The sequence below is a fragment of the Nansenia antarctica genome, assembly GCF_963989245.1.
Source record: "Nansenia antarctica genome assembly, contig: SCAFFOLD_199, whole genome shotgun sequence".
Classification (NCBI taxonomy): Eukaryota; Metazoa; Chordata; class Actinopteri; order Argentiniformes; family Microstomatidae; genus Nansenia; species Nansenia antarctica.
In genome coordinates this window covers 60,001-85,000 of record NW_027662909.1, presented here as the reverse complement: position 1 = coordinate 85,000, position 25,000 = coordinate 60,001, and the positions used below count along the sequence as shown (strand labels likewise).

The 25,000-nt window shown below is 47.4% G+C and overlaps 1 protein-coding gene across 1 annotated transcript in view; it reads right to left on the bottom strand.

Annotated features, from left to right (window-relative positions):
- Positions 1-5,810: 5,810 nt before the first annotated feature.
- mtif2 (mitochondrial translational initiation factor 2) overlaps positions 5,811-25,000 on the bottom strand; it is a 32,699-nt gene continuing 13,509 nt past the window's right edge. The window contains exons 8-16 of the mRNA XM_080551068.1: positions 19,429-19,553; positions 18,178-18,382; positions 17,956-17,987; positions 17,735-17,871; positions 17,036-17,106; positions 8,248-8,323; positions 7,724-7,888; positions 7,501-7,641; positions 5,811-6,764 (exon numbers count right to left, since the gene is read on the bottom strand). Coding sequence (XP_080407194.1) covers positions 6,595-6,764; positions 7,501-7,641; positions 7,724-7,888; positions 8,248-8,323; positions 17,036-17,106; positions 17,735-17,871; positions 17,956-17,987; positions 18,178-18,382; positions 19,429-19,553 — 1,122 coding nt within the window. The 3' untranslated portion in view covers positions 5,811-6,594. The remainder of the gene's footprint in view (positions 6,765-7,500; positions 7,642-7,723; positions 7,889-8,247; positions 8,324-17,035; positions 17,107-17,734; positions 17,872-17,955; positions 17,988-18,177; positions 18,383-19,428; positions 19,554-25,000) is intronic.

Below are 25,000 nucleotides of genomic sequence, written 5' to 3'. Positions count from 1 at the left end.
GTCAGACTGAGGCTAGTGGACCACAGCAGAGTCAGACTGAGGCTAGTGGACCACAGCAGAGTCAGACTGAGGCTAGAGGACCACAGCAGAGTCAGACTGAGGCTAGAGGACCACAGCAGGGTCAGACTGAGGCTAGTGGACCACAGCAGGGTCAGACTGAGGCTAGTGGACCACGGCAGGTTCAGACTGAGGCTAGTGGACCACAGCAGGGTCAGACTGAGGCTAGAGGACCACAGCAGAGTCAGACTGAGGCTAGAGGACCACAGCAGAGTTAGACTGAGGCTAGTGGACCACAGCAGAGTCAGACTGAGGCTAGAGGACCACAGCAGGGTCAGACTGAGGCTAGAGGACCACAGCAGAGTCAGACTGAGGCTAGAGGACCACAGCAGAGTCAGACTGAGGCTAGAGGACCACAGCAGAGTCAGACTGAGGCTAGTGGACCACAGCAGAGTCAGACTGAGGCTAGTGGACCACAGCAGGGTCAGACTGAGGCTAGTGGACCACAGCAGAGTCAGACTGAGGCTAGTGGACCACAGCAGAGTCAGACTGAGGCTAGTGGACCACAGCAGGGTCAGACTGAGGCTAGTGGACCACAGCAGAGTCAGACTGAGGCTAGTGGACCACAGCAGGGTCAGACTGAGGCTAGAGGACCACAGCAGGGTCAGACTGAGGCTAGAGGACCACAGCAGACTTAGACTGAGGCTAGTGGACCACAGCAGAGTCAGACTGAGGCTAGTGGACCACAGCAGGGTCAGACTGAGGCTAGAGGACCACAGCAGGGTCAGACTGAGGCTAGAGGACCACAGCAGACTTAGACTGAGGCTAGTGGACCACAGCAGGGTCAGACTGAGGCTAGTGGACCACAGCAGAGTCAGACTGAGGCTAGTGGACCACAGCAGGGTCAGACTGAGGCTAGTGGACCACAGCAGAGTCAGACTGAGGCTAGTGGACCACAGCAGAGTCAGACTGAGGCTAGTGGACCACAGCAGGGTCAGACTGAGGCTAGAGGACCACAGCAGAGTCAGACTGAGGCTAGTGGACCACAGCAGGGTCAGACTGAGGCTAGAGGACCACAGCAGGGTCAGACTGAGGCTAGTGGACCACAGCAGAGTCAGACTGAGGCTAGTGGACCACAGCAGACTTAGACTGAGGCTAGAGGACCACAGCAGAGTCAGACTGAGGCTAGTGGACCACAGCAGGGTCAGACTGAGGCTAGAGGACCACAGCAGAGTCAGGCTGAGGCTAGAGGACCACAGCAGGGTCAGACTGAGGCTAGTGGACCACAGCAGAGTCAGACTGAGGCTAGTGGACCACAGCAGGGTCAGACTGAGGCTAGTGGACCACAGCAGGTTAGACTGAGGCTAGAGGACCACAGCAGAGTCAGACTGAGGCTAGAGGACCACAGCAGGGTCAGACTGAGGCTAGAGGACCACAGCAGGGTCAGACTGAGGCTAGTGGACCACAGCAGGGTCAGACTGAGGCTAGTGGACCACAGCAGGGTCAGACTGAGGCTAGTGGACCACAGCAGAGTCAGACTGAGGCTAGTGGACCACAGCAGAGTCAGACTGAGGCTAGTGGACCACAGCAGAGTCAGACTGAGGCTAGTGGACCACAGCAGGGTCAGACTGAGGCTAGTGGACCACAGCAGACTTAGACTGAGGCTAGTGGACCACAGCAGAGTCAGACTGAGGCTAGAGGACCACAGCAGGGTCAGACTGAGGCTAGAGGACCACAGCAGGGTCAGACTGAGGCTAGTGGACCACAGCAGGGTCAGACTGAGGCTAGTGGACCACAGCAGGGTCAGACTGAGGCTAGTGGACCACAGCAGAGTCAGACTGAGGCTAGAGGACCACAGCAGGGTCAGACTGAGGCTAGAGGACCACAGCAGAGTCAGACTGAGGCTAGAGGACCACAGCAGGGTCAGACTGAGGCTAGAGGACCACAGCAGAGTCAGACTGAGGCTAGAGGACCACAGCAGGGTCAGACTGAGGCTAGTGGACCACAGCAGGGTCAGACTGAGGCTAGTGGACCACAGCAGAGTCAGACTGAGGCTAGTGGACCACAGCAGGGTCAGACTGAGGCTAGAGGACCACAGCAGAGTCAGACTGAGGCTAGTGGACCACAGCAGAGTCAGACTGAGGCTAGAGGACCACAGCAGAGTCAGACTGAGGCTAGAGGACCACAGCAGAGTCAGACTGAGGCTAGAGGACCACAGCAGAGTCAGACTGAGGCTAGAGGACCACAGCAGAGTCAGACTGAGGCTAGTGGACCACAGCAGAGTCAGACTGAGGCTAGTGGACCACAGCAGGGTCAGACTGAGGCTAGTGGACCACAGCAGGGTCAGACTGAGGCTAGTGGACCACAGCAGAGTCAGACTGAGGCTAGTGGACCACAGCAGAGTCAGACTGAGGCTAGTGGACCACAGCAGAGTCAGACTGAGGCTAGAGGACCACAGCAGAGTCAGACTGAGGCTAGAGGACCACAGCAGAGTCAGACTGAGGCTAGTGGACCACAGCAGGTTAGACTGAGGCTAGTGGACCACAGCAGGGTCAGACTGAGGCTAGTGGACCACAGCAGGGTCAGACTGAGGCTAGTGGACCACAGCAGAGTCAGACTGAGGCTAGAGGACCACAGCAGGTCAGACTGAGGCTAGAGGACCACAGCAGAGTCAGACTGAGGCTAGTGGACCACAGCAGAGTCAGACTGAGGCTAGTGGACCACAGCAGGGTCAGACTGAGGCTAGAGGACCACAGCAGGGTCAGACTGAGGCTAGAGGACCACAGCAGGGTCAGACTGAGGCTAGAGGACCACAGCAGAGTCAGACTGAGGCTAGTGGACCACAGCAGAGTCAGACTGAGGCTAGTGGACCACAGCAGGGTCAGACCGAGGCTAGTGGACCACAGCAGAGTCAGACTGAGGCTAGAGGACCACAGCAGGGTCAGACTGAGGCTAGAGGACCACAGCAGAGTCAGACTGAGGCTAGTGGAGGCATTCTATGTTTAGCTTGAATTTAGTTCAGCTAAACTCTTACCAGAGACGTAATCATGGCGATGACACCTACCAGAGACGTAACCATGGCAATGACAAAACCACAAGCATGTTTACCGACTGCGCACTCACAAATGTGACACGGTCTACAGTAGCACCCGATGTAATATTCAGACTCTGAATAAATGTGAATAAATGTGAATAAATGTGAATAAATGTGAATAAATGTGAACACATTTCCACGTTGTTGAAAATCAACGAAACATCGCTAGTCGACTAACACAGCTTGTTTTGGGAGCCTGCTAACAATGTAAAGTAGTGTTGTAGTTAACTAGGTAACAATGTAAAGTAGTGTTCTAGTTAACTAGGTAACAATGTAAAGTAGTGTTCTAGTTAACTAGGTAACAATGTAAAGTAGTGTTGTAGTTAACTAGGTAACAATGTAAAGTAGTGTTCTAGTTAACTAGGTAACAATGTAAAGTAGTGTTGTAGTTAACTAGGTAACAATGTAAAGTAGTGTTCTAGTTAACTAGGTAACAATGTAAAGTAGTGTTGTAGTTAACTAGGTAACAATGTAAAGTAATGTTCTAGTTAACTAGGTAACAATGTAAAGTAGTGTTGTAGTTAACTAGGTAACAATGTAAAGTAGTGTTCTAGTTAACTAGGTAACAATGTAAAGTAGTGTTGTAGTTAACTAGGTAACAATGTAAAGTAGTGTTCTAGTTAACTAGGTAACAATGTAAAGTAGTGTTGTAGTTAACTAGGTAACAATGTAAAGTAGTGTTGTAGTTAACTAGGTAACAATGTAAAGTAGTGTTCTAGTTAACTCGGTAACAATGTAAAGTAGTGTTGTAGTTAACTAGGTAACAATGTAAAGTAGTGTTGTAGTTAACTAGGTAACAATGTAAAGTAGTGTTGTAGTTAACTAGGTAACAATGTAAAGTAGTGTTCTAGTTAACTAGGTAACAATGTAAAGTAGTGTTGTAGTTAACTAGGTAACAATGTAAAGTAGTGTTCTAGTTAACTCGGTAACAATGTAAAGTAGTGTTGTAGTTAACTAGGTAACAATGTAAAGTAGTGTTGTAGTTAACTAGGTAACAATGTAAAGTAGTGTTGTAGTTAACTAGGTAACAATGTAAAGTAGTGTTGTAGTTAACTAGGTAACAATGTAAAGTAGTGTTGTAGTTAACTAGGTAACAATGTAAAGTAGTGTTCTAGTTAACTAGGTAACAATGTAAAGTAGTGTTGTAGTTAACTAGGTAACAATGTAAAGTAGTGTTGTAGTTAACTAGGTAACAATGTAAAGTAGTGTTCTAGTTAACTAGGTAACAATGTAAAGTAGTGTTGTAGTTAACTAGGTAACAATGTAAAGTAGTGTTCTAGTTAACTAGGTAACAATGTAAAGTAGTGTTCTAGTTAACTAGGTAACAATGTAAAGTAGTGTTCTAGTTAACTAGGTAACAATGTAAAGTAGTGTTCTAGGTAACAATGTAAAGTAGTGTTGTAGTTAACTAGGTAACAATGTAAAGTAGTGTTGTAGTTAACTAGGTAACAATGTAAAGTAGTGTTCTAGTTAACTAGGTAACAATGTAAAGTAGTGTTCTAGTTAACTAGGTAACAATGTAAAGTAGTGTTCTAGTTAACTAGGTAACAATGTAAAGTAGTGTTGTAGTTAACTAGGTAACAATGTAAAGTAGTGTTCTAGTTAACTAGGTAACAATGTAAAGTAGTGTTCTAGGTAACAATGTAAAGTAGTGTTCTAGTTAACAAGGTAACAATGTAAAGTAGTGTTGTAGTTAACTAGGTAACAATGTAAAGTAGTGTTCTAGTTAACTAGGTAACAATGTAAAGTAGTGTTGTAGTTAACTAGGTAACAATGTAAAGTAGTGTTCTAGTTAACTAGGTAACAATGTAAAGTAGTGTTGTAGTTAACTAGGTAACAATGTAAAGTAGTGTTGTAGTTAACTAGGTAACAATGTAAAGTAGTGTTGTAGTTAACTAGGTAACAATGTAAAGTAGTGTTCTAGTTAACTAGGTAACAATGTAAAGTAGTGTTCTAGTTAACTAGGTAACAATGTAAAGTAGTGTTGTAGTTAACTAGGTAACAATGTAAAGTAGTGTTCTAGTTAACTAGGTAACAATGTAAAGTAGTGTTGTAGTTAACTAGGTAACAATGTAAAGTAGTGTTCTAGTTAACTAGGTAACAATGTAAAGTAGTGTTGTAGTTAACTAGGTAACAATGTAAAGTAGTGTTGTAGTTAACTAGGTAACAATGTAAAGTAGTGTTCTAGTTAACTAGGTAACAATGTAAAGTAGTGTTGTAGTTAACTAGGTAACAATGTAAAGTAGTGTTGTAGTTAACTAGGTAACAATGTAAAGTAGTGTTCTAGTTAACTAGGTAACAATGTAAAGTAGTGTTCTAGTTAACCAGGTAACAATGTAAAGTAGTGTTCTAGTTAACTAGGTAGCAGTGGGGATTACTAACCCATTACGTTGTTGCAGTGTGTTTTCTTGTCTAGAGAGTTTGTGTTGTGATTCTCAACGACGTTGAAATGTATTTCTGTGTTTCAAAATAAAATTCTGAATATTTAGTTGCCGACATACGGACCAAAACACTAGAACTAGAACACTAGAACACTCGAACGTGCCACAAATGGTTTCGGTCATTCAATGCACAAAGACGATATGAAAATTCAAATACATTCTAGCTTCTCTCGCTATTCTATCAATAATCAGTTACAATTGTTGGCACCCCCAAGAAATGACTATTAACAAAATGTAACAAGCATTTTCTCCATTTATTTTGCTTTTGTTTAGGTTGATCAGAGGGTTTAGGTGTGTGTGTAGACAACACTGCTGTCACAAAACATTAATAAACGGATAAATAAATATTTTATGGTTATTGTTTTTCCGATGACTGTTCTACTAGAGGTTAGATGACTGTTCTAGCAGAGGTTAGATGACTGTTCTACCAGAGGTTACGTAGCTGCCCCCCACTCAGGCCTCACACAGAACCACGCATGCAGAACGTTCTCAGTGGAACAGACTCCTGCGTAGTTCAGCGGAGGCTAGAGGGACATCTAGTGGCCAGGTTCAGTCCTTGTCTCACACGGAGAGATTCACACGCTCCTCACTTCAACGCTGAGCTGACCAGAGGTTGGAACGTATCGTAACACATTACTGGCTCTGCAGCAGTGTTAATTGGCAGGCTTGTAGTCACTTAGTCTTTGGTGTTTAGATGAAGATGCACACCAGTTCTAGTCACACCAAGTCACCTCCATTTTTCTTAGTTCCAGTCCAGTTCCAGTTGATGAAAACTGAAAACATTCCAGTGCAGTGTCAGTCCACAAAAACCCTAAAACATTTTAGTATAGCCGTAGTCATCGACGAAAACTTGACTAAAATGTTTTGGAGTTTTTGTGGACTGAGACTGTTCGTGTTTAATACGATCAACTAAACTAAAAGCTCGACAAACGTTCCTCTCCTGGCCTCTGGTGGACAGGACACAGCAGCACCAAACCCGGGGTCAGGTGTCAGGGTCAGGGGTCAGGGGTTAGGGGTTAGGGGTTAGGGGTCAGGGTTAGGGGTCAGGGGTCAGGGTTGGGGTTAAAACCCGGGGTCCCAGGAGATGGTTTGAGGAGTGTGGGTTTCCTCGTAGCAGATGATGTCGTCGCCGGGGGAGAAGAGGACGTCTGCGTCCACAGAGAGACCGCACTCCATCCCTGTCTTCACCTGCTGAACCTCGTCTCTGTGGTGCTTCAGCCCCGTCAGCACGCCTGCAGGGGGCGGCAGAGAGCATGTCTGAGATGGGGTTAAGGTTGGGCAGCCCCTCCCACTTTCCCAGTAGCCCCTCCCACCTTCCCAGTAGCCCCTCCCACCTTCCCAGAGCCCCTCCCACCTTCCCAGTAGCCCCTCCCACCTTCCCAGAGCCCCTCCCACCTTCCCAGTAGCCCCTCCTACCTTCCCAGAGCCCCTCCCACCTTCCCAGTAGCCCCTCCCACCTTCCAGTAGCCCCTCCTACCTTCCCAGAGCCCCTCCCACCTTCCCAGTAGCCCCTCCTACCTTCCCAGAGCCCCTCCCACCTTCCCAGAGCCCCTCCTACCTTCCCAGAGCCCCTCCTACCTTCCCAGAGCCCCTCCCACCTTCCCAGTAGCCCCTCCTACCTTCCCAGTAGCCCCTCCTACCTTCCCAGAGCCCCTCCCACCTTCCCAGTAGCCCCTCCTACCTTCCCAGAGCCCCTCCTACCTTCCCAGTAGCCCCTCCCACCTTCCCAGAGCCCCTCCCACCTTCCCAGAGCCCCTCCTACCTTCCCAGTAGCCCCGCCCACCTTCCCAGTAGCCCCTCCCACCTTCCCAGTAGCCCCTCCTACCTTCCCAGAGCCCCTCCCACCTTCCCAGAGCCCCTCCTACCTTCCCAGAGCCCCTCCTACCTTCCCAGTAGCCCCTCCTACCTTCCCAGTAGCCCCTCCTACCTTCCCAGTAGCCCCTCCCACCTTCCCAGAGCCCCTCCTACCTTCCCAGAGCACCTCCTGGCCGCGGCGGAGGCGGAACTTCATCCTGCGGTCCAGATGTCCCTTCTGCACCCTGCAACCCGCCACCAACACCTTCCTCCTCCCCACCGTCACCTCAAACATGGTCAGAACACTGGCCTCGCCTGGGAACACACAGGGTTACACCCTAACCCCAACCCCAACCCTAACCCTAACCCCAACCCTAACCCTCAGGGGTCAGCGTACCGATGAGGTTCTCTGTGCGGGCGGGCGGCAGCGTGCTGCTGAGCTGGGCCTGCAGGTCTTCCACCAGCCTGTAGATGACGCGGTGCAGCCGTACCGACACGCCGCTCCTCAGCGCCATCTGCTGGACGCTCTTGTTCACCGCCACGTTGAAGCCGTACACGCTGCCTGGGGACAGGGTTGCCAGATGGGATCGACAATTTCCAGCCTGACTAAAGTCTAAGACACCGCTAAATCCACCGCCCCCCCAAAAAAAATAACTTGTGTGTGTGTGTGTGTGTGAGAGTGTGTGTGTGTGTGTGTGTGTGTGAGTGTGTGTGAGTGTGTGTGTGTGAGAGTGAGAGTGTGTGTGTGTGAGAGTGAGAGTGTGTGTGTGTGAGAGTGAGAGTGTGTGTGTGTGTGAGAGTGTGTGTGTGTGTGTGTGTGTGAGTGTGTGTGTGTGTGTGAGAGTATGTGTGTGTGTGTGTGTGTGTGAGAGTGTGTGTGAGAGAGTGTGTGTGAGAGTGTGTGTGAGAGTGTGTGTCTACCTGAGAAGGCCTGGGCCATGTTGATGTCGTTCTCTGTCACGTCGCCCAGCCCAGCGTGGACCACCTCCATCCTCACCTGGAGGGAAACAGGATTTATAGCTTCTCTCTCTCTCTCTCTCTCTCTCTCTCTCTCTCTCTCTGTCTCTCTCTCTCTCTCTGTCTCTCTCTGTCTCTCTCTCTCTCTCTCTCTGTTTCACTCTCTCTCTCTGTTTCACTCTCTCTCTCTCTCTCTCTCTCTGTCTCACTCTCTCTCTCTCTCTGTCTCTCTCTGTCTCTCTCTGTCTCTCCCTCTCTCTCTCTGTCTCTCTGTCTCTCTCTGTCTCTCTCTCTCTCTCTCTGTCTCTCTCTCTGTCTCTCTCTGTCTCTCTCTCTCTCTGTCTCTCTCTCTCTCTCTCTCTGTCTCTCTCTCTGTCTCTCTCTCTCTCTCTCTCTGTTTCACTCTCTCTCTCTCTCTGTCTCTCTCTGTCTCTCCCTCTCTCCCTCTCTCCCTCTTCTCTGTCTCTCTCTGTCTCTCTCTCTCTCTCTCTCTGTCTCTCTCTCTGTCTCTCTGTCTCTCTCTCTCTCCCTCTCTGTCTCCTTCTCACACACTCTTGGCAACAGCAGAGAGTTTCTGAAGTTAGTAGTTAGTAGGTAGAAGTTAGTTCTGAAGGAGCGATATTGATGATGAGCTGCAACGTTTGCAGGAAAAGCGCTATACAAATAAAAGTTATTACTATTATTATTATGACAATGTTAGAACTGATTCGGATGATTTAGAAGGCTTTGAAACGGAATGGAAGACGGACAACTAGCACCGCAATCCTAGGAGGCGTTTCAACCGCACCCCGGGGGTGAAAATCAATATACCTGCAGACGCAACACCGATGCAGGTATTTGAAAAAATAATTACAGAGGAACTCTGGCGCGTCTCGTCACCGAGACAAACCTTCATAGTGCCCAGACCAGAACCACTCCATCCAGAGCAAAGTGGGCTGACGTTAGTCTGACGGAGATGAAGACTTTTATTGGCCTGTGCATCAGTATGGGGCTTCTTATACTGTCAGTTCGGAGAGACTACTGGTGACAGAAAGCACATTTGAAAAAAGATTTGTCTCTGGAGGTAATAACAATAATAATACTAATTGATTGTGATGATAGTATAATAAGAAATGACTATGTTTATGTCTCCTATTACTTTAGGTGTCTTCCAATGGTGTATGTTATATTGCTTTCATCCAAGGTAACTTGAATGAATCTATATCTGGATGTTCAGGTATCTCCACCTCCAGGACAACCAGGCAGCTGACATGGATTATGTGAGGGGACTGCCCTCTGTCCTGCCCTCTGTCCTGCCCTCTGTCCTGCCCTCTGTCCTGCTCTCTGCGCCTGCACTGCCACACTTTATTTTTATATAACCCTTTTATATAGTGCTTACATTATTTTTAATGAAGGTTTGGACTCCTTAATAAATAATAAACTCAAATCCCCATAAAAGCCACTGGTGTAAGCTTTTAAATACTTTTTGAATTTCGTTTCTATCTGCTACAGAGGCTGAGAAATATGTTTTTAGTAGGCGTTGACACTTTTGTTGAAATTCCAGAAAAAAACGTCAGGTTTTAGGGGGTTATTCTAATTCTCGTTTTAGGCCTTAATGGGTTAAAATAGGCAAACAAGTGAAAATAAAAACAAGTAACAGACAACAGGTGTACAACAACATCAACAGGACACAGGGATTAAAGCAACCCAAAAAAAATCAGGCGAAATCGGCTTTGACTTTTCTTTCGAAAAATGTGAACACATTTCTGCGTTGTAGAAAATCAATGACACATCGCTAGTCAACTAACACAGCTTGTTTTGTGAGCCTGCTAAACAATGTACAGTAGTGTTCTAGTTAACTAGGTAGCAGTCCAATCCATTTTTTTTGCAGTATTTTGGCTTGACTAGCGAGTTTGTGTTGTGATTCTCAACAACGTTGAAACGTAGTTTCACCCTTTTCCATATTTTTGAATAATAAATGTGTGGACTGACGATGTAGCGCAGCCTAACTTATTCTAATAATTATTTAACATACTTTTGTTCTGATAATTATTCCCCTCCTCCTCCCAGACATACAAGGTCACATTATTATTGGATTGGTTGTTTGCGTGCCGGGTGAAGTTAGCTAAACATTTAACCTGCTAGCTAGCAAGAGAAACATAATGTCACTCTCCAAAGGTCTAAAGAGGAAAGTTGACGGTGAAAACAGGGCATTTAAAGAGGAATGGACAGCGAACTATACGTTCATCCTACCTGGTTTCATCAATGCAAAGCCGTTGTGAGAGACTCACATTTTACGTGCTCACAATGAATGTTCCCTTCCACCTATACATGCGAGTCGTCCTTTTCATCAATGAATGCGATAAAGACAGACTAGAGGAATCGATTGGTGCATAAAAACCTTGAGAACTGCCGGATTAAAGTGACGTCCATAATAATAATAAATAATAATAATACATTAGACTTATAGCGCTTTTCTAGACACTCAACTGAATGAATGAATGAATGAATGAATGAATGGACTTTATTGTCATTGCTACAGTACAGGTACCAAACAACGAAATTTAGGAGGGGTGGCTCCCCTGGTGTTAGGAAAGGAAAAAAAAAAAAACTTTTAGAAAAAGAATAAAATCACAAGAAGGTAAGGAGCTGGTTTACATAAATAAAGGCTATGTACACAATCCACTGTACTATACTGCACAGATATTGCACAAAGTATTTTTTCACGTTATTTAAAGTGTCACAGTTTGCAGGCTTGAAATGTACATGTTTGTGCCTCAGCACTAGCTGCCATACAATCCGTCCAGACTGTCCTGGGCCCAGAACTTAGGCCTTTGCTGTGTTCAGGGCCTTGACGGCCCTGTGGTAGAAGCAGTTCTTCAGTCTGTTTGTCTTAGCGGCCGGGGTCCTGTACCTCCTTTTCGAGGGCAGCCTGATAAAGTGTACGTGCCCAGGGTGGGTCGGGTCCCTGGAGATCTTGGAGGCCTTCCTGAGACAGCGTGTGTTGTACAGCTCTTCCAGAGAGGGGAGGGGGGCGCCGGTGATCTTCTGTGCTGTTCTCACGACTCTCTGTAGCGCGTTTCTCTCCGCTGTTGTGCAGCTGTAGAACCAGTTGCAGATGCCGTAGGTGAGGATGCTCTCCACTGCGCCGCGGTAGAAGGCCACCAGTATCTCCTGCTTGTTGTGTTCTTTCCTGAGGCATCTCAGGGTGTATAGCCGCTGTTGTGCCCTCTTGATGGTGCCTTTTGTGTTGTCCTTCCAGGCCAGGTCATCCCGCATGTGATGTCCCAGGAATCGGAGGGTTGAGACTCTCTCCACGCTCTCTCCGTCGATGAGCAGGGGCTGGATCTCGGACTTTTTCCTCCTGAAGTCTACGATGAATTCCTGGGTCTTTGACTTGTGCAGATATTTTGGCAGATATTTTCAGCCAAATGCAAGGGAAGGCTGAGAATATCTTGACAGCGACAGACAAACTGAACGGATTCCGATCCAAATTGAGACGGTGGCAAGATGGGGTGGCCAAGAAAAACATTGAAATGTTTACGTTGACGGCCAATGACGCAGCACACAAGTCAGCGTCTTTCTTGAATCTGATCGCTGCGCACCTACGTATGCTGGAGGAGAGATTTGAGTCCTATTTCCCTCCAATGAACGAAGACTTCGACTGGCTCCGGGATCCGTTCAACCCCCTCTCATCAGCATCAGCCGCTAGTTTGAGCAGCAAAGCTCAAGATGAACTGGCAGAGCTCATTATGGACCGCACACTGAAGCTCAAACATGGTGAGCTAGGTTTGGATAGGTTTTGACTGCTTGTGGGACATGAATATCCATCTCTCTCAGAGAGCGCCATCAAGGTGCTTTTACCCTTCCCAACCTCCTACTTGTGCAAGCTGGCTTTTTCTTCTCTAGCATACGTCAAGAACAAGACACGCACGCGACTGTCAGTGGAACAGGACCTGCGTGTCGCGCTGTCCACTATCTCTCCCCGCATAAAGAGACTCTGCTCCCAAAAGCAGGCGCATGTGTCCCACTAATGCGCACAACATATTTCTTTGTTTTGTATTTCTCTCAATTTGTACAATTCTGTCATGATTATTATTGTTAAATTATTATAGTTGTGAGTTACCCGTTTGGTTCAGAAGATGTGAAATAATAATCTCAGAATGAGCATTGAAATGAGAATTACATTTTAAGGCATTATTTTAAGCCCCCCAAAAAAGCATTGTTCCATTGATTGATTATACAGGCCTTTGATATTTTATTTGTGTGAAGAATTCCCTCTGAGTCTCCTCCCATATTGTACAATCCTTGAGGGCCACAATTTTATTTAATTTAGCGATAGTTTGACTGACCTATGCATTCTTGCCCATCCATTACAGTTCATTTATGACTTTTATTATCTTGTTAAAATTCATTGGGGCAATACTTATGTATTATATATAAACACACATTTTCAAACCAATTCATCGTGTATTGTTATTAGTTTAAGCTCTGAGGCATTTTTTAAATCTTCGTAGAGTTGGGGTGCCTTGGAGAAGGGGGAAAGCTTCAGGGGTGCCTTGGTTAAAAAAAGTTTGGGAACCTCTGCTCTACCTCATCCCTGTACGCCGCCTCGTCCCCCCCCGAGATACATCCCACCACGGTGGTGTCGTCTGCAAATTTTACGATGTAGTTGCTGGGGTGGACGGGGGTGAAGTCGTGGGTGTAGAGGTTGTAGAGGATGGGGCTTAGCACGCAGCCCTGGGGGGACCCAGTGCTGAGGCTGAGGGCTGTGGAGGTGTGGGGGCCCACCCGCACCCTCTGGGGGCGGTCGGTCAGGAAGTCCTTGATCCACGCACATATAGAGTGTGATAGACCCAGGTCTAGTAGTTTGGTCACTAGCCTGTCTGGAAGGATGGTGTTGAAGGCGGAGCTGAAGTCCACGAAGAGCAGTCTCGCGTAGCTGTTTCCCCTCTCCAGGTGGGATAGAGTGGCGTGGAGAGTCGTCGCTATGGCGTCCTCTGTGGACCTGTGGGCTCTGTAGGCGAACTGGTATGGATCCAGGTTGGGCGGGAGGCGTGTGAGTATGTGGGCCCGGACTAGTTTCTCGAAGCACTTCATGATGATTGGTGTGAGTGCCACCGGGCGGTAGTCGTTTAGGCAGCTCACCGTGCTTTTCTTCGGGACTGGGATGATAGTTGAGGTTTTCAGGCAGGGTGGGACGGTGGCCTGGGACAGGGACTGGTTAAAGATGTTGGTGAAAACCCCGGCCAGCTGGTCAGCGCAGACTCTCAGCACCCGTCCCAGGACGCCATCCGGCCCCGAGGCTTTCCTGGGGTCCACCGCCTTCAGTACGCGTCTCACCTCATGCTCTGTGAGGGTGAGGCTGCTGAGAGCTGGAGAGAGTGGTGTTTGTGTTGCGGTTACCTCCGTTCGCCCCTCGTCGAACCGGGCGTAGAAGGTGTTCAGCTTTCCCGCCAGCAGGGGGTCGTCCTCTGCGGCTGTGAGCCTGTTGGCTCTGAAGTTTGTCATCTGCTGAACCCCCTGCCACATCCGCCTGGAGTCGTTGCTCAGGAGGCATTCCTCAATCTTCTCTCTGTGCTCTGCCTTGGCCGCTTTGATGCCGCGCTTTAGGTTGGCCCTGGTGGAGCTGTACAGCGGTGTGCTCTTCCCTGCGAAGAAGGCGTTGTCCCTCTCGTTGATCAGTTTTTGGACCTTCCCAGTCATCCATGGCTTCGTGTTGGGGTAGACCCGGACCCGTTTGTCCACGGTGACTGAGTTGGTGCAGTTCACTATGTGGTTCAGAACCGACGACGTGTACTGTTCCAGGTCCTCATGCTCATATTCCTGCCATAGGGTGTCATTTAGGCAGATCTGCAGTGGAGCGGACCCTTCTGGCCAGGTTCTGACAGTCTTGGTGGTGATGGGAGCACTTTTCCCCATTGTAGTGTATGCAGGAATCAGGAGGATTGACACATGGTCAGACATGCCTAGATGAGCTAGCGGACTAGCCTTGTAAGCACGTTTGATGTTGGTGTATACCTTATCCAGTGTTTTTTCTCCTCTCGTTGCACATTTCACATGCTGATAGAACTTGGGTAGTACTGCCTTCAGGTCGACATGATTGAAGTCCCCCGCTATGATGTGAATAGCCTGTGGATCAGTGCTTTGTTGGCTACTGATGACTTCATATAGTTGCGCCAATGCTACTCTGCTGTCTGCGCTAGGCGCTATATACACACAGGTAATTAGCACCGCGTTAAACTCCCTAGGGAGGTATGTGGGTCGGCATTTAACAGTCAAGTATTCCAGGTCTGGGGAGCAGTGGCTACTTACAGTTTTCGTGTTTAAGCACCAGCTGTCCTTCGTAGATATAATGAGGCCGCCTCCGCGGGTCTTCTCACTAAGCAGCGTTCGGTCAGCGCGGTGCAGCGTTCGCCCCTCCAAGCTAACAGTAGCGTCCACAATGTTGTCATTTAGCCAGGTTTGGGTCAGAATAATCACACAGCTATCCCCTACGATGTTGTTTTTGGCCACCTGTAGTCTCAGTTCATCCATCTTGTTCGTCAGGGATCTGACGTTAGAGAGGAAAATGCTTGGCAAAGCTGGTTTGTTTGGGCTGCGTCTCAATCTTGCTAGCAGGCCTCCCCGGCGGCCACGCCGTTTCCTACGGTCTCGGCGCCGGCGTTTCCGCCTCAGGGAGGGGACTGTGAACCAGGGCTCTCCCGGTCTTTTGATTGATTGATTGATTGAAAACTTTATTAGAATGTTTGCAGAAGTAGGTACATGAAAGTACATATTACATACAAGGTCAAACTAAAAGGATAAAAACCCAAGAAAGCCACTGGCTTATTTCAATTGGGGTCCTTGATTTTCAATTCATCGTTACATGTAAGACAGACATAAGAAAAAAACTAGTACTATCTACAAGATAATACAGACAAATAACTATTACTATCTACAAGATCAACGTACATCCATCATGGGAAGAACAATACAACAAAACATAAGGTATCGGGTAGGACAGGTGGGGACATACACCACAGGTGGGGGCGGGGGACAAAACACAAAGTATGTACAGTGGGTAGTTCGGGTCTTTTAATCTGATTTTTGTTTTTGTTTTTGTTGTTTTAGAGGGTCCAGTTACGGATTGCAGCCTCCTGTAAATGTTTTTTGAGAGTGGTTTTGAAGGTGGGCAGTGTTTTGCACTCCTTTAAGATTATAGGAAGGGCGTTCCACATTTTTACTGCATAGTTTGCAAACGAGTTTAACCCCTTGTTTGTGGTGCAACGCGGTTGATGCCGTGCGATGTCCTTGTTTATCCTGTATTGCTCCAGGAAATCCGCCGTAACTATCTTGTCGTTTTGCGTGCCGACTTCTAATAAGTCGAGCCTGCTGTAGGTACTACTAAAGCCGTCCATATCACCAGATAGCCAACAAATAGTGACCTATGGGAGATGCCAGTTTTCTCATTAAGTGAGATTTAATAGCCTAATATTTTTTTTCTATTTTTAATGAATGGCTCATTGTAATTATTATCCCTAGTAATGTAGCGTGTTTGCTCTGTCGTTTCAGGAGCATATAGGCTAAGCCTATGCACCACCACCCCTCGCCCTTCATGATCAAGCAAAATGTTTTTAATAAAATTAAACTTGCTTTGTTACTGTTCACATGTGTGGTGCAGTCACATTCACATAGCCTATAAGTAAACATTAAGTTTGAATGATTTACTGAGCTGGCGTTACTTTTTTCAAACCACACACCGCATGTCGGCTATTTCAGCACCACGCGTTGTCCACCTACTTATCACTATGAGGGGTTCAGCGTCAGTGCACCCCGCTCTGTTACTGTCGCATAGTTGTAGCCATCGGCTATTATATATCGGCTCACCTACGGCATCTGCAACTGGTTCTCCAGCTGCACAACAGCGGAGAGAAATGCGCTACAGAGAGTCGTGAGAACAGCACAGAAGATCACCGGCGCCCCCCCTCTCTGGAAGAGCTGTACAACACACGCTGTCTCAGGAAGGCCTCCAAGATCTCCAGGGACCCGACCCACCCTGGGTACGAACACTTTACCAGGCTGCCCTCGAAAAGGCGGTTCAGGACCATGGCCGCAAGGACAAACAGACTGAAGAACAGCTTCTACCACAGGGCCTCCTTCCCTTCTTGTGATTTTTTTTAAAAGTGTTTTTTTTTTCCCTTTCCTAACACCAGGGGAGCCACCCCTCCTAAATTTCGTTGTTTGGTACCTGTACTGTAGCAATGACAATAAAGACCATTCATTCATTCATTCATTCATTCATTCATTCATATATATCATTTATATACCTAATACCGACATCAAAATAGATTGTATGCCTCTACAAATCATATTACACCAGGTAAAATCTGTCGCAACTTGGAATAAATTGACGGAAATCCGTCGCAGCGACGGAGAACTTTAATCCCTGAGAGACAGGCCCTGGGGGCTATCCAGAAGCCCGTCTGTACAGGACAGTCTTTAGCTGCTTTAAAAGCCTCGACCGAGACCGCTGGTCTAAGATCAGGGCAGAGCATTCCAGAGCCTGGGGGACGCTAAGGTGGGGGTGGTATGACATGACTTTCTGGACCTAGTCAACAGCCTTGCAGCTGCATGTTGGACCATTTGTAGCCGGCCCAGGGTGGATGTGTGGAGGCAGGTGAACAGGTGAACAGGTGAACAGGTGAGGCAGGTGAACAGGTGAACAGGTGAACAGGTGAACAGGTGAACAGGTGAACAGGTGAACAGGTGAGGCAGAGGCTGAATGATCTACCTGCTGCTGCTGCTCCTCCCCGTAGCTTTCCAGCACGCCCAGGATAGCCTCCAACGAGCCCTCCACGTCCCCTACACACACACACACACAAACACACACACACACACACACACACACACCAGATTAGAGGCTAGGGGCTAGGGAGTAGGGGCTCGGGAGTAGGGGCTCGGGCTCGGGTGTAGGGTGTAGGGGCTAGGGAGTAGGGGCTAGGGTGTAGGGGGTGTAGGGTGTAGGGTGTAGGGTGTAGGGTGTAGGGAGTAGGGAGTAGGGAGTAGGGTGTAGGGAGTAGGGTGTAGGGAGTAGGGTGTCAGGGTGTAGGGTGTAGGGAGTAGGGTGTAGGGAGTAGGGTGTAGGGTGTAGGGTGTAGGGTGTAGGGTGTAGGGAGTGTAGGGGGTGTCGGGTGTAGGGTGTAGGGAGTGTAGGGGGTGTCGGGTGTAGGGTGTAGGGTGTAGGGTGTAGGGAGTAGGGTGTAGGGTGTAGGGTGTAGGGTGTAGGGAGTGTAGGGGGTGTAGGGTGTAGGGTGTAGGGAGTGTAGGGGGTGTAGGGTGTAGGGAGTGTAGGGGGTGTAGGGTGTAGGGGCTAGGGTGTAGGGGCTAGGGTGTAGGGTGTAGGGTGTAGGGTGTAGGGTGTAGGGAGTAGGGTGTAGGGTGTAGGGAGTGTAGGGGGTGTCGGGTGTAGGGTGTAGGGAGTGTCGGGTACCTTTGATGACGAGAGGCAGGGAGAGGCCCTGGTCCTGGGTCTTCTCGCTGGGCCTCAGGGCCATGGTGAGTCTGTTGGCCCGGTAGAGAGCTGCCTTCCTCTGCCGCCAGCCCAGGTGAGCCAGGCCCTCCCCCTCCCTGGCCCGCGCCTCCTGGTGCTGCCTCTGCTGCTCCTCTATCACCTCCCTCTCCTCCCTCTCCCTCCCCTGCCCCGCCTCCCACGCACGCCACTCCACCACCTCACGAGCTCTTTGCTGCAGAGGGGAGGGGAGGGGGGGAGGTAGGGAGGTGATTGAGCACATCAGTGTAACATCAGTGTAACATCAGTGTAACATCAGTGTAACATCAGTGTAACAGTGATGTAATAATAATTATGATGAAGGTTCTCAACAAAATATGTTTTTCCTCCCCCTCCTTCCCTCCCCTCCCTCCCCCTCACCTCACCTCGTTCTCCACCTCTATCACCTCCGCCCCAGCAGGGGGCAGACCCCTCCAGCCCACCACCTGCACGGCCCTGCTAGGCCCCGCCTCCTTCACGCCGGCGCCCCGCTCGTCAAACAGGAAGCGGACCTTGCCCCAGGTGGGGCCCGCCACCAGCACGCAGCCTCGCCTCAGCGTACCGCGCTGCACGATCACCGTGGAGACGGGCCTGGAAGGAAACACACCACCAGGTTAGGGGTTAGGGTGTAGGGGCTAGGGTGTAGGGTGTAGGGGTTAGGGTGTAGGGGCTAGGGTGTAGGGGCTAGGGTGTAGGGTGTAGGGGTTAGGGTGTAGGGTTAGGGTGTAGGGGCTAGGGGCTAGGGTGTAGGGTGTAGGGGTTAGGGTGTAGGGGCTAGGGTGTAGGGGCTAGGGTGTAGGGGCTAGGGTGTAGGGGCTAGGGTGTAGGGGCTAGGGTGTAGGGGTTAGGGTGTAGGGGTTAGGGTGTAGGGGTTAGGGTGTAGGGGTTAGGGTGTAGGGGCTAGGGTGTAGGGACTAGGGTGTAGGGGCTAGGGTGTAGGGTGTAGGGGTTAGGGTGTAGGGGCTAGGGTGTAGGGGCTAGGGTGTAGGGGCTAGGGTGTAGGGGCTAGGGTGTAGGGGCTAGGGTGTAGGGGTTAGGGTGTAGGGGTTAGGGTGTAGGGGTTAGGGTGTAGGGGTTAGGGTGTAGGGGCTAGGGTGTAGGGGCTAGGGTGTAGGGGCTAGGGTGTAGGGGCTAGGGTGTAGGGGTTAGGGTGTAGGGGCTAGGGTGTAGGGGCTAGGGTGTAGGGTGTAGGGTTAGGGTGTAGGGGCTAGGGTGTAGGGGCTAGGGTGTAGGGGCTAGGGTGTAGGGGCTAGGGTGTAGGGGTTAGGGTGTAGGGGCTAGGGTGTAGGGGCTAGGGTGTAGGGGCTAGGGTGTAGGGGCTAGGGTGTAGGGGTTAGGGTGTAGGGTGTAGGGTGTAGGGTGTAGGGGTTAGGGTGTAGGGTGTAGGGTGTAGGGTGTAGGGTGTAGGGTGTAGGGGCTAGGGTGTAGGGGCTAGGGTGTAGGGGCTAGGGTGTAGGGGCTAGGGTGTAGGGGCTAGGGTGTAGGGTTAGGGTGTAGGGTGTAAGGTGTAGGGTGTAGGGTGTAGGGTTAGGGTGTAGGGTGTAAGGTGTAGGGTGTAGGGGCTAGGGTGTAGGGGCTAGGGTGTAGGGGCTAGGGCAGTGTAGCAGTGTAGCAGTGTAGCAGTGTGTAGTGTGTACCCGTGACCCAGGTGTGTGTGTGTCTCTATGGTAACGGCCTCCACAGGCCCGGTGACGTCGGCCTTCAGCTCCAGAACCTCCGCCAGCGCCACGGTCGCCTCAGCCAGCTCTGCCAGGCCCTCCCCCTACACACACACACACACACACACACACACACACACACACACACACACACACACACACACACATTTTAAATGCTTTATTTATGTCCACGTACATGTACAATTCTAAAGGACATAAATACTAACAGTGCATTTTTTTTTTTTTGAACTTAGTTTTTATTTCAGTTTCAACAACTTGTACAATCATGTCATGTTTTGTCTACAATTCTTTCCATTCTTATAGCTGTACACATATGGTCCATGGATGTGGTTCAAAGCATGACACACAAAGCAAAAAAGAGCGATCAACAAAAACATTGAGATGTCAATGACGGAATAAAATTAAAGATTTTGAAAAGAAAGAAAGAAAAAGGGTAGGGTCGGGGGGGGTTGGGTCAGGTGGGGGTTGTGTATGTGTGTGTGTGTGTGTGTGTGTGTGTGTGTATGTGTGTGTGTGAATGCAATGCAGGCATATATCTATGTGTAGTGATATGAGGTGAGTCTAGAATACAGAAATATACGAGTCGAGATGTGTGGAGGGGTTCACTGTATTAATATGGACATAACCGGGCTCCATCTTTTAATAAATAGATGTTTCTGGAGTCTCAGAGTGTATGTTATTTGTTCCATCTGGTAGATTTCCCATACTTTCTCTGTCCACATATTGTATGTAGGGGGGTCTGGTTTTAACCACTTAATTGTAATGCATTTAATTGCTGCCGTTAGTAATATTTGTAAGAGATATATTCTTGCCCTTCCATCAATGCCTTCAGGTATAACTCCCAGTAGTGCCATCTTTGGATCTTTGGTAAATTTTTGGTGGAATACTGCTTCAAGGGCCTCAAACACCTCTTCCCAAAATGTTCTTAATTTGGGGCATGACCAGAATATGTGGGTGTGGTTGCCAATTTGCGTACTGCAATTTCTCCAACATTTATTTGAGTGTGTTGGGCCCATTTTAGCCATTATTTCTGGGGTTCTAAAGAATCTCATAACCACTTTCCATTTGAATTCCCTCCATGTATTTGAATTGGTCACTAAGTGTGCTTCAGTGCATATTTCCTCCCATATGTCCTGTGATATGTCAGTATTCATTTCAGTTTCCCATCTCTCTTTCCTCTGTAGTGTATTATTCAAATCCATGGATAGAAACCTTTGGTAAAGGTCACCTATAATTTTCTTATTCTCGTTTCCTTTTTGCAGCTTTATCAAGAACTCTTCGATTTCAGTGGGCTCCAAGACTTTATTCCATTCTCTATGTTTTGTTAGGAAGCTTCTTAATTGTAGATATCTGAAAAAGTCTGTGTTAGGGAGCCTAAATTCCTCTCTTAACTGTTCAAATGATTTAAGGCTACCGTCTTTATGGAGTTAGTGCAAGTTAGTAAGTCCATGATCTGACCAATTTCTAAACCCTGTATCTGTATTGGAGGGTTCGAAATTTTTCATAAGACCAATATTGGATAATGCTGAGATTGCTTTAGGTAAGCCAAATGACAGTTTTATTTTCCTCCAAATCTTTAGTGTGACTCTGGTCCATTCACCTAGTTGAGTTTCCTTTAGAGGGACATCTATGAAAGGCAAGGTCTGTAAGGGCATCGAACACAAACTTTTTTCAATGTTGAGCCATCGTGTATATGAAGAGTCTTGGATCCATGCTGTTAGAGGCTTTAGCTGGGCCGCCCAGAAGTAGTATCTTAGGTTTGGGAGTTTCAGCCCACCATATGGTTTAGATAGTTGTAGTGTTTTAAGTCTGATTCTTGGGCGCCTTCCTTGCCATATGAATTTGGAGATGAGTCTATCCCACTTATCAAATGTGGATTTGGGGATATCGATGGGTAGCATCTGGAACAGGTATAGAAGCCTAGGCAGCACATTCATGCGTACACTCTCAATACGGCCCAATAGAGACAGGGGAAGTGTTGACCAGCGGTCTAGATCTTTACTGATATTTTGGATTATGCTTTTGTAATTTGCATCACTTAGGTTTTCTAACAATGAGGGGATCTGAATGCCAAGATATTTAATACCATCCTTGGGCCATTTAAACTCACTCTGGATTTTGATAGTTTGTGGAATTCTACCTCCTATGTCCATAGCCATTGTTTTATCAACATTCACTTTATAACCCGAGAAGTATCCATAGTTGGAAATAAGATCTTTTAGGCGTGGGATTGTTGTTGCAGGTTCAGTTAGATAAAGAAGCACGTCATCTGCATACAATGATAATTTATGTTGTTCCTCATTTATTGTCAGTCCCTTTATGTTGTCGTCGTCTCTAATGAGCTGTGCCAGTGGTTCAATACTGATATCAAACAGCAGGGGCGACAAAGAGCACCCCTGCCTGCAACCCCGTTCTAGAGTAAATCGGTCCGACAGAAATCCATTCACTTTTACAGCAGCTTGTGGATTTGAATATAGTGTTTGAATCCATTTTATAAAATTGGGGCCAAATTTGAGTCGTTTTAGAGTTTGAAATAGGTATTGCCAAGATACTCGATCGAATGCCTTCTGGGCATCGAGGGATAATATCATTGCTTCTTCCTCCTTAACTTTAGGGTGAGTCATAATATTTAGTAATCTTCTTATGTTGTCCCCGTAGTATCTTCCCTTTATAAACCCGGTCTGATCGGGGTGGATAACTTGTGTGATAATTTTATTGACGCGTCTTGCTAGGATGGCTGTTAATATACGTAGGTCGGTGCATAAAAGTGAGATGGGTCTGTATGATTGGCATTGGGTGGGGTCCTTGCCCTCTTTATGTATTACTACTATTGTTGCGTCCCTCCATGAGGGGGCCGTGGTTCCAGATTGCAATGTATGGTGGTATGCTTTTAGCAATAAGGGACATACTGTCTCTTTAAATGTTTTATAGAATTCATTACTAAACCCATCCGGTCCAGGACTTTTATTGTTTTTTAGTGTAGAGATCACTTCTTGTATTTCCCATTCTTCAATTGGTTCATCTAGTTCTTTTGCCATAGGTTCAGATAGCTCTTTTAGTTTGATGTCTTTCAGAAATGCTGTCAATTCATTATCATCTGTGCAGGTGTCCGTATTTTTGTAAAGAGATTTATAAAATTCTGCAAAAGACCTTGAGATTTCATCAGGTTTTGTGAGAGTCGAGTTATGAGTTTTTAATTTCTGTACTATATTCGATGATTGTTGTTTTTTTAGTCTTAGTGCTAATAATCTACTTGCTCTGTTTCCATTTTCATAGTATTTTTGGTTGGTAAACCTTAAATTGCCCTCAATCTTTTCAGTGATTAGGCTATTTAGATCCCTGCGTGCTTGTTTGAGAGCATTAAGTAGATTGGAGGTTGGTGTTCTTTTATGCTGTTGTTCAAGCAGCCTTATTTTATCCTCTAATTCTCCTTGTTTTGCTTCTCTATTCTTTTTTTTCGCGCTCGCGTATGAGATAATGCGACCTCTAATGTATGCCTTAGCACAGTCCCATAGGATGAGAGGTGATATTTCAGGTGAGTCGTTAGTTTCTAGGTAATACTTTAGTTCAGTTGTTACAAATGTGATAAATTCCTCATCATTTAGAAGTGATGTATTTAATCTCCATTGTTTGGTTTTTGGCCTGTGACCTATGTTCCATGATAATGCAAGAGGTGCATGATCAGATAGAGTAATTGGTAAGATCTTTATGTCTTCTATCCTGTGTAGTTCTGCTTTGGGTGTAAAGAAATAATCAATTCTCGAATAAGATGAATGTCTGTGCGAGTAGAAAGTAAAATCTCTTCCTTTAGGGAATCTGCTTCTCCAGACGTCCACTAGGCCTGATTCTATCGACAAGTGTTTAAGCATTCTGCTCATTCTAGAAGTGGGAGTTTTGGAGGTAGGTTGTCTATCCATTAGCTGGGACATAACACAGTTGAAGTCTCCTCCCAACAGTAGGATACCGGAGCTGTGTTGTATTGCTGTGTTAATGACTGTGCTAATGAAGCCAGGCTCATCCTCATTTGGAGCATATATGTTCATGAGGGATACATGTATCCCATCTATAGATCCATTCACTAAAATGAATCTTCCCTCAATGTCCTTGTGGACCGTTGTTGGTGTAAAGTTAACCTGCCTATGTATCAATATAGCCACTCCTCTCTTTCTACCTGACTGATGTGATGAGTAGAACACGCTGTCTGCCCAGGATTTCTTTAGTTTCTCATGTTCCATATCCGACAGGTGGGTCTCCTGTAGGAATGCTATCTGACAGTTGGCTCTTTTTAGCTGATTAAGGATTTTCTTTCGTTTTATAGGATTGTGGAGGCCTTTAACGTTATAGCTTATAACCTTAAGTGATCCCATGGTTCAGAGTAAGAATTAGGGAGGATCTTAATTTTACCTGTAGGCATGGTGATGGCAAGGATAGGCACATGAATAGGAGAAGATTGTGAACTGCATGTAGTACAGTGTCTATGTGTGTGATTGTGTGAGTGTGGGTGTGTGGATATATGAGGGGTGGGTATGGGTAGGAGGTGTGGGGGAGTTGGGGAGTACATATAAGGGAAAAAAACAAAATAATGCAAGAGAAAACAAAATACATAAACATACACGTTGCTCTTTTCTTCCGGTATGATCCCTGTGGAACAGTGGGATCTGAACATAGAAATAAAAATGAAAAATCCGGACACTCAACCGACATGAGTGTCTGGACAGACTGTTGGGACATGGTCCCCGGCTGCGAGTCTGAACAGGCAGCTGTGCGAACAACCTTTAAGAGGGTTCGCCTTTGCTTGGTTATAGTACCAAACAGAATAGCTAGGAGTAGTTTGTTAACATTTCAGGCTCCCGTCGAACCTTGAGGTAAAACAAAAGGAGGGTGAAAACCCCCTAACCTTAATTTCGACATTGTCGAATATATTTTACATTGTATATGTGCATATAAAGAAATAAGAGTAATAATAATGATGTCTAGAGGCAGAAATAAATAAAAGGATCGGAGAGAAGCATTAACGCAGTGGAAATTAAGAAACAAATAAAAACAGTCTCCTGGTCAGGTAATTTTAACTTCCCTGCCCCTTATGAATAAACAGATAGATTATTTCCCCCTTGGGGTAAGTTTTAAATTGAACTAACATATGTCCAGTCTCCTTCAACACTTGCATATAAACTGCTGTGAAGAACTACAATAACAACAAAGGGGTGGCATTGACGATGGTAATATATTTAAGCAGATATCGTCCCGTCAAAGTTGGTCTTGTAATGCCACTGAGACCCACTGGTCTGTGGCTGGGGGAGACCTACCCTGGACCTGTTGCCGGCATGACGTTCTTCTTAACGTAGTCCATCGCTTTGTCTGCATCTGTGAATTCCTTTTCTTCTCCGTTGTGTGTGATGCGGAGTCGGGCTGGAAACAGTATACCATACCGAATGCCCTGACGGTTGCGCAGCAGCTTCCTGACCTCCGTGAACGCAGCCCTGGCCCTGGCGACGTTGGCAGCATAATCCGGAAAGATGGCGATGGTCTG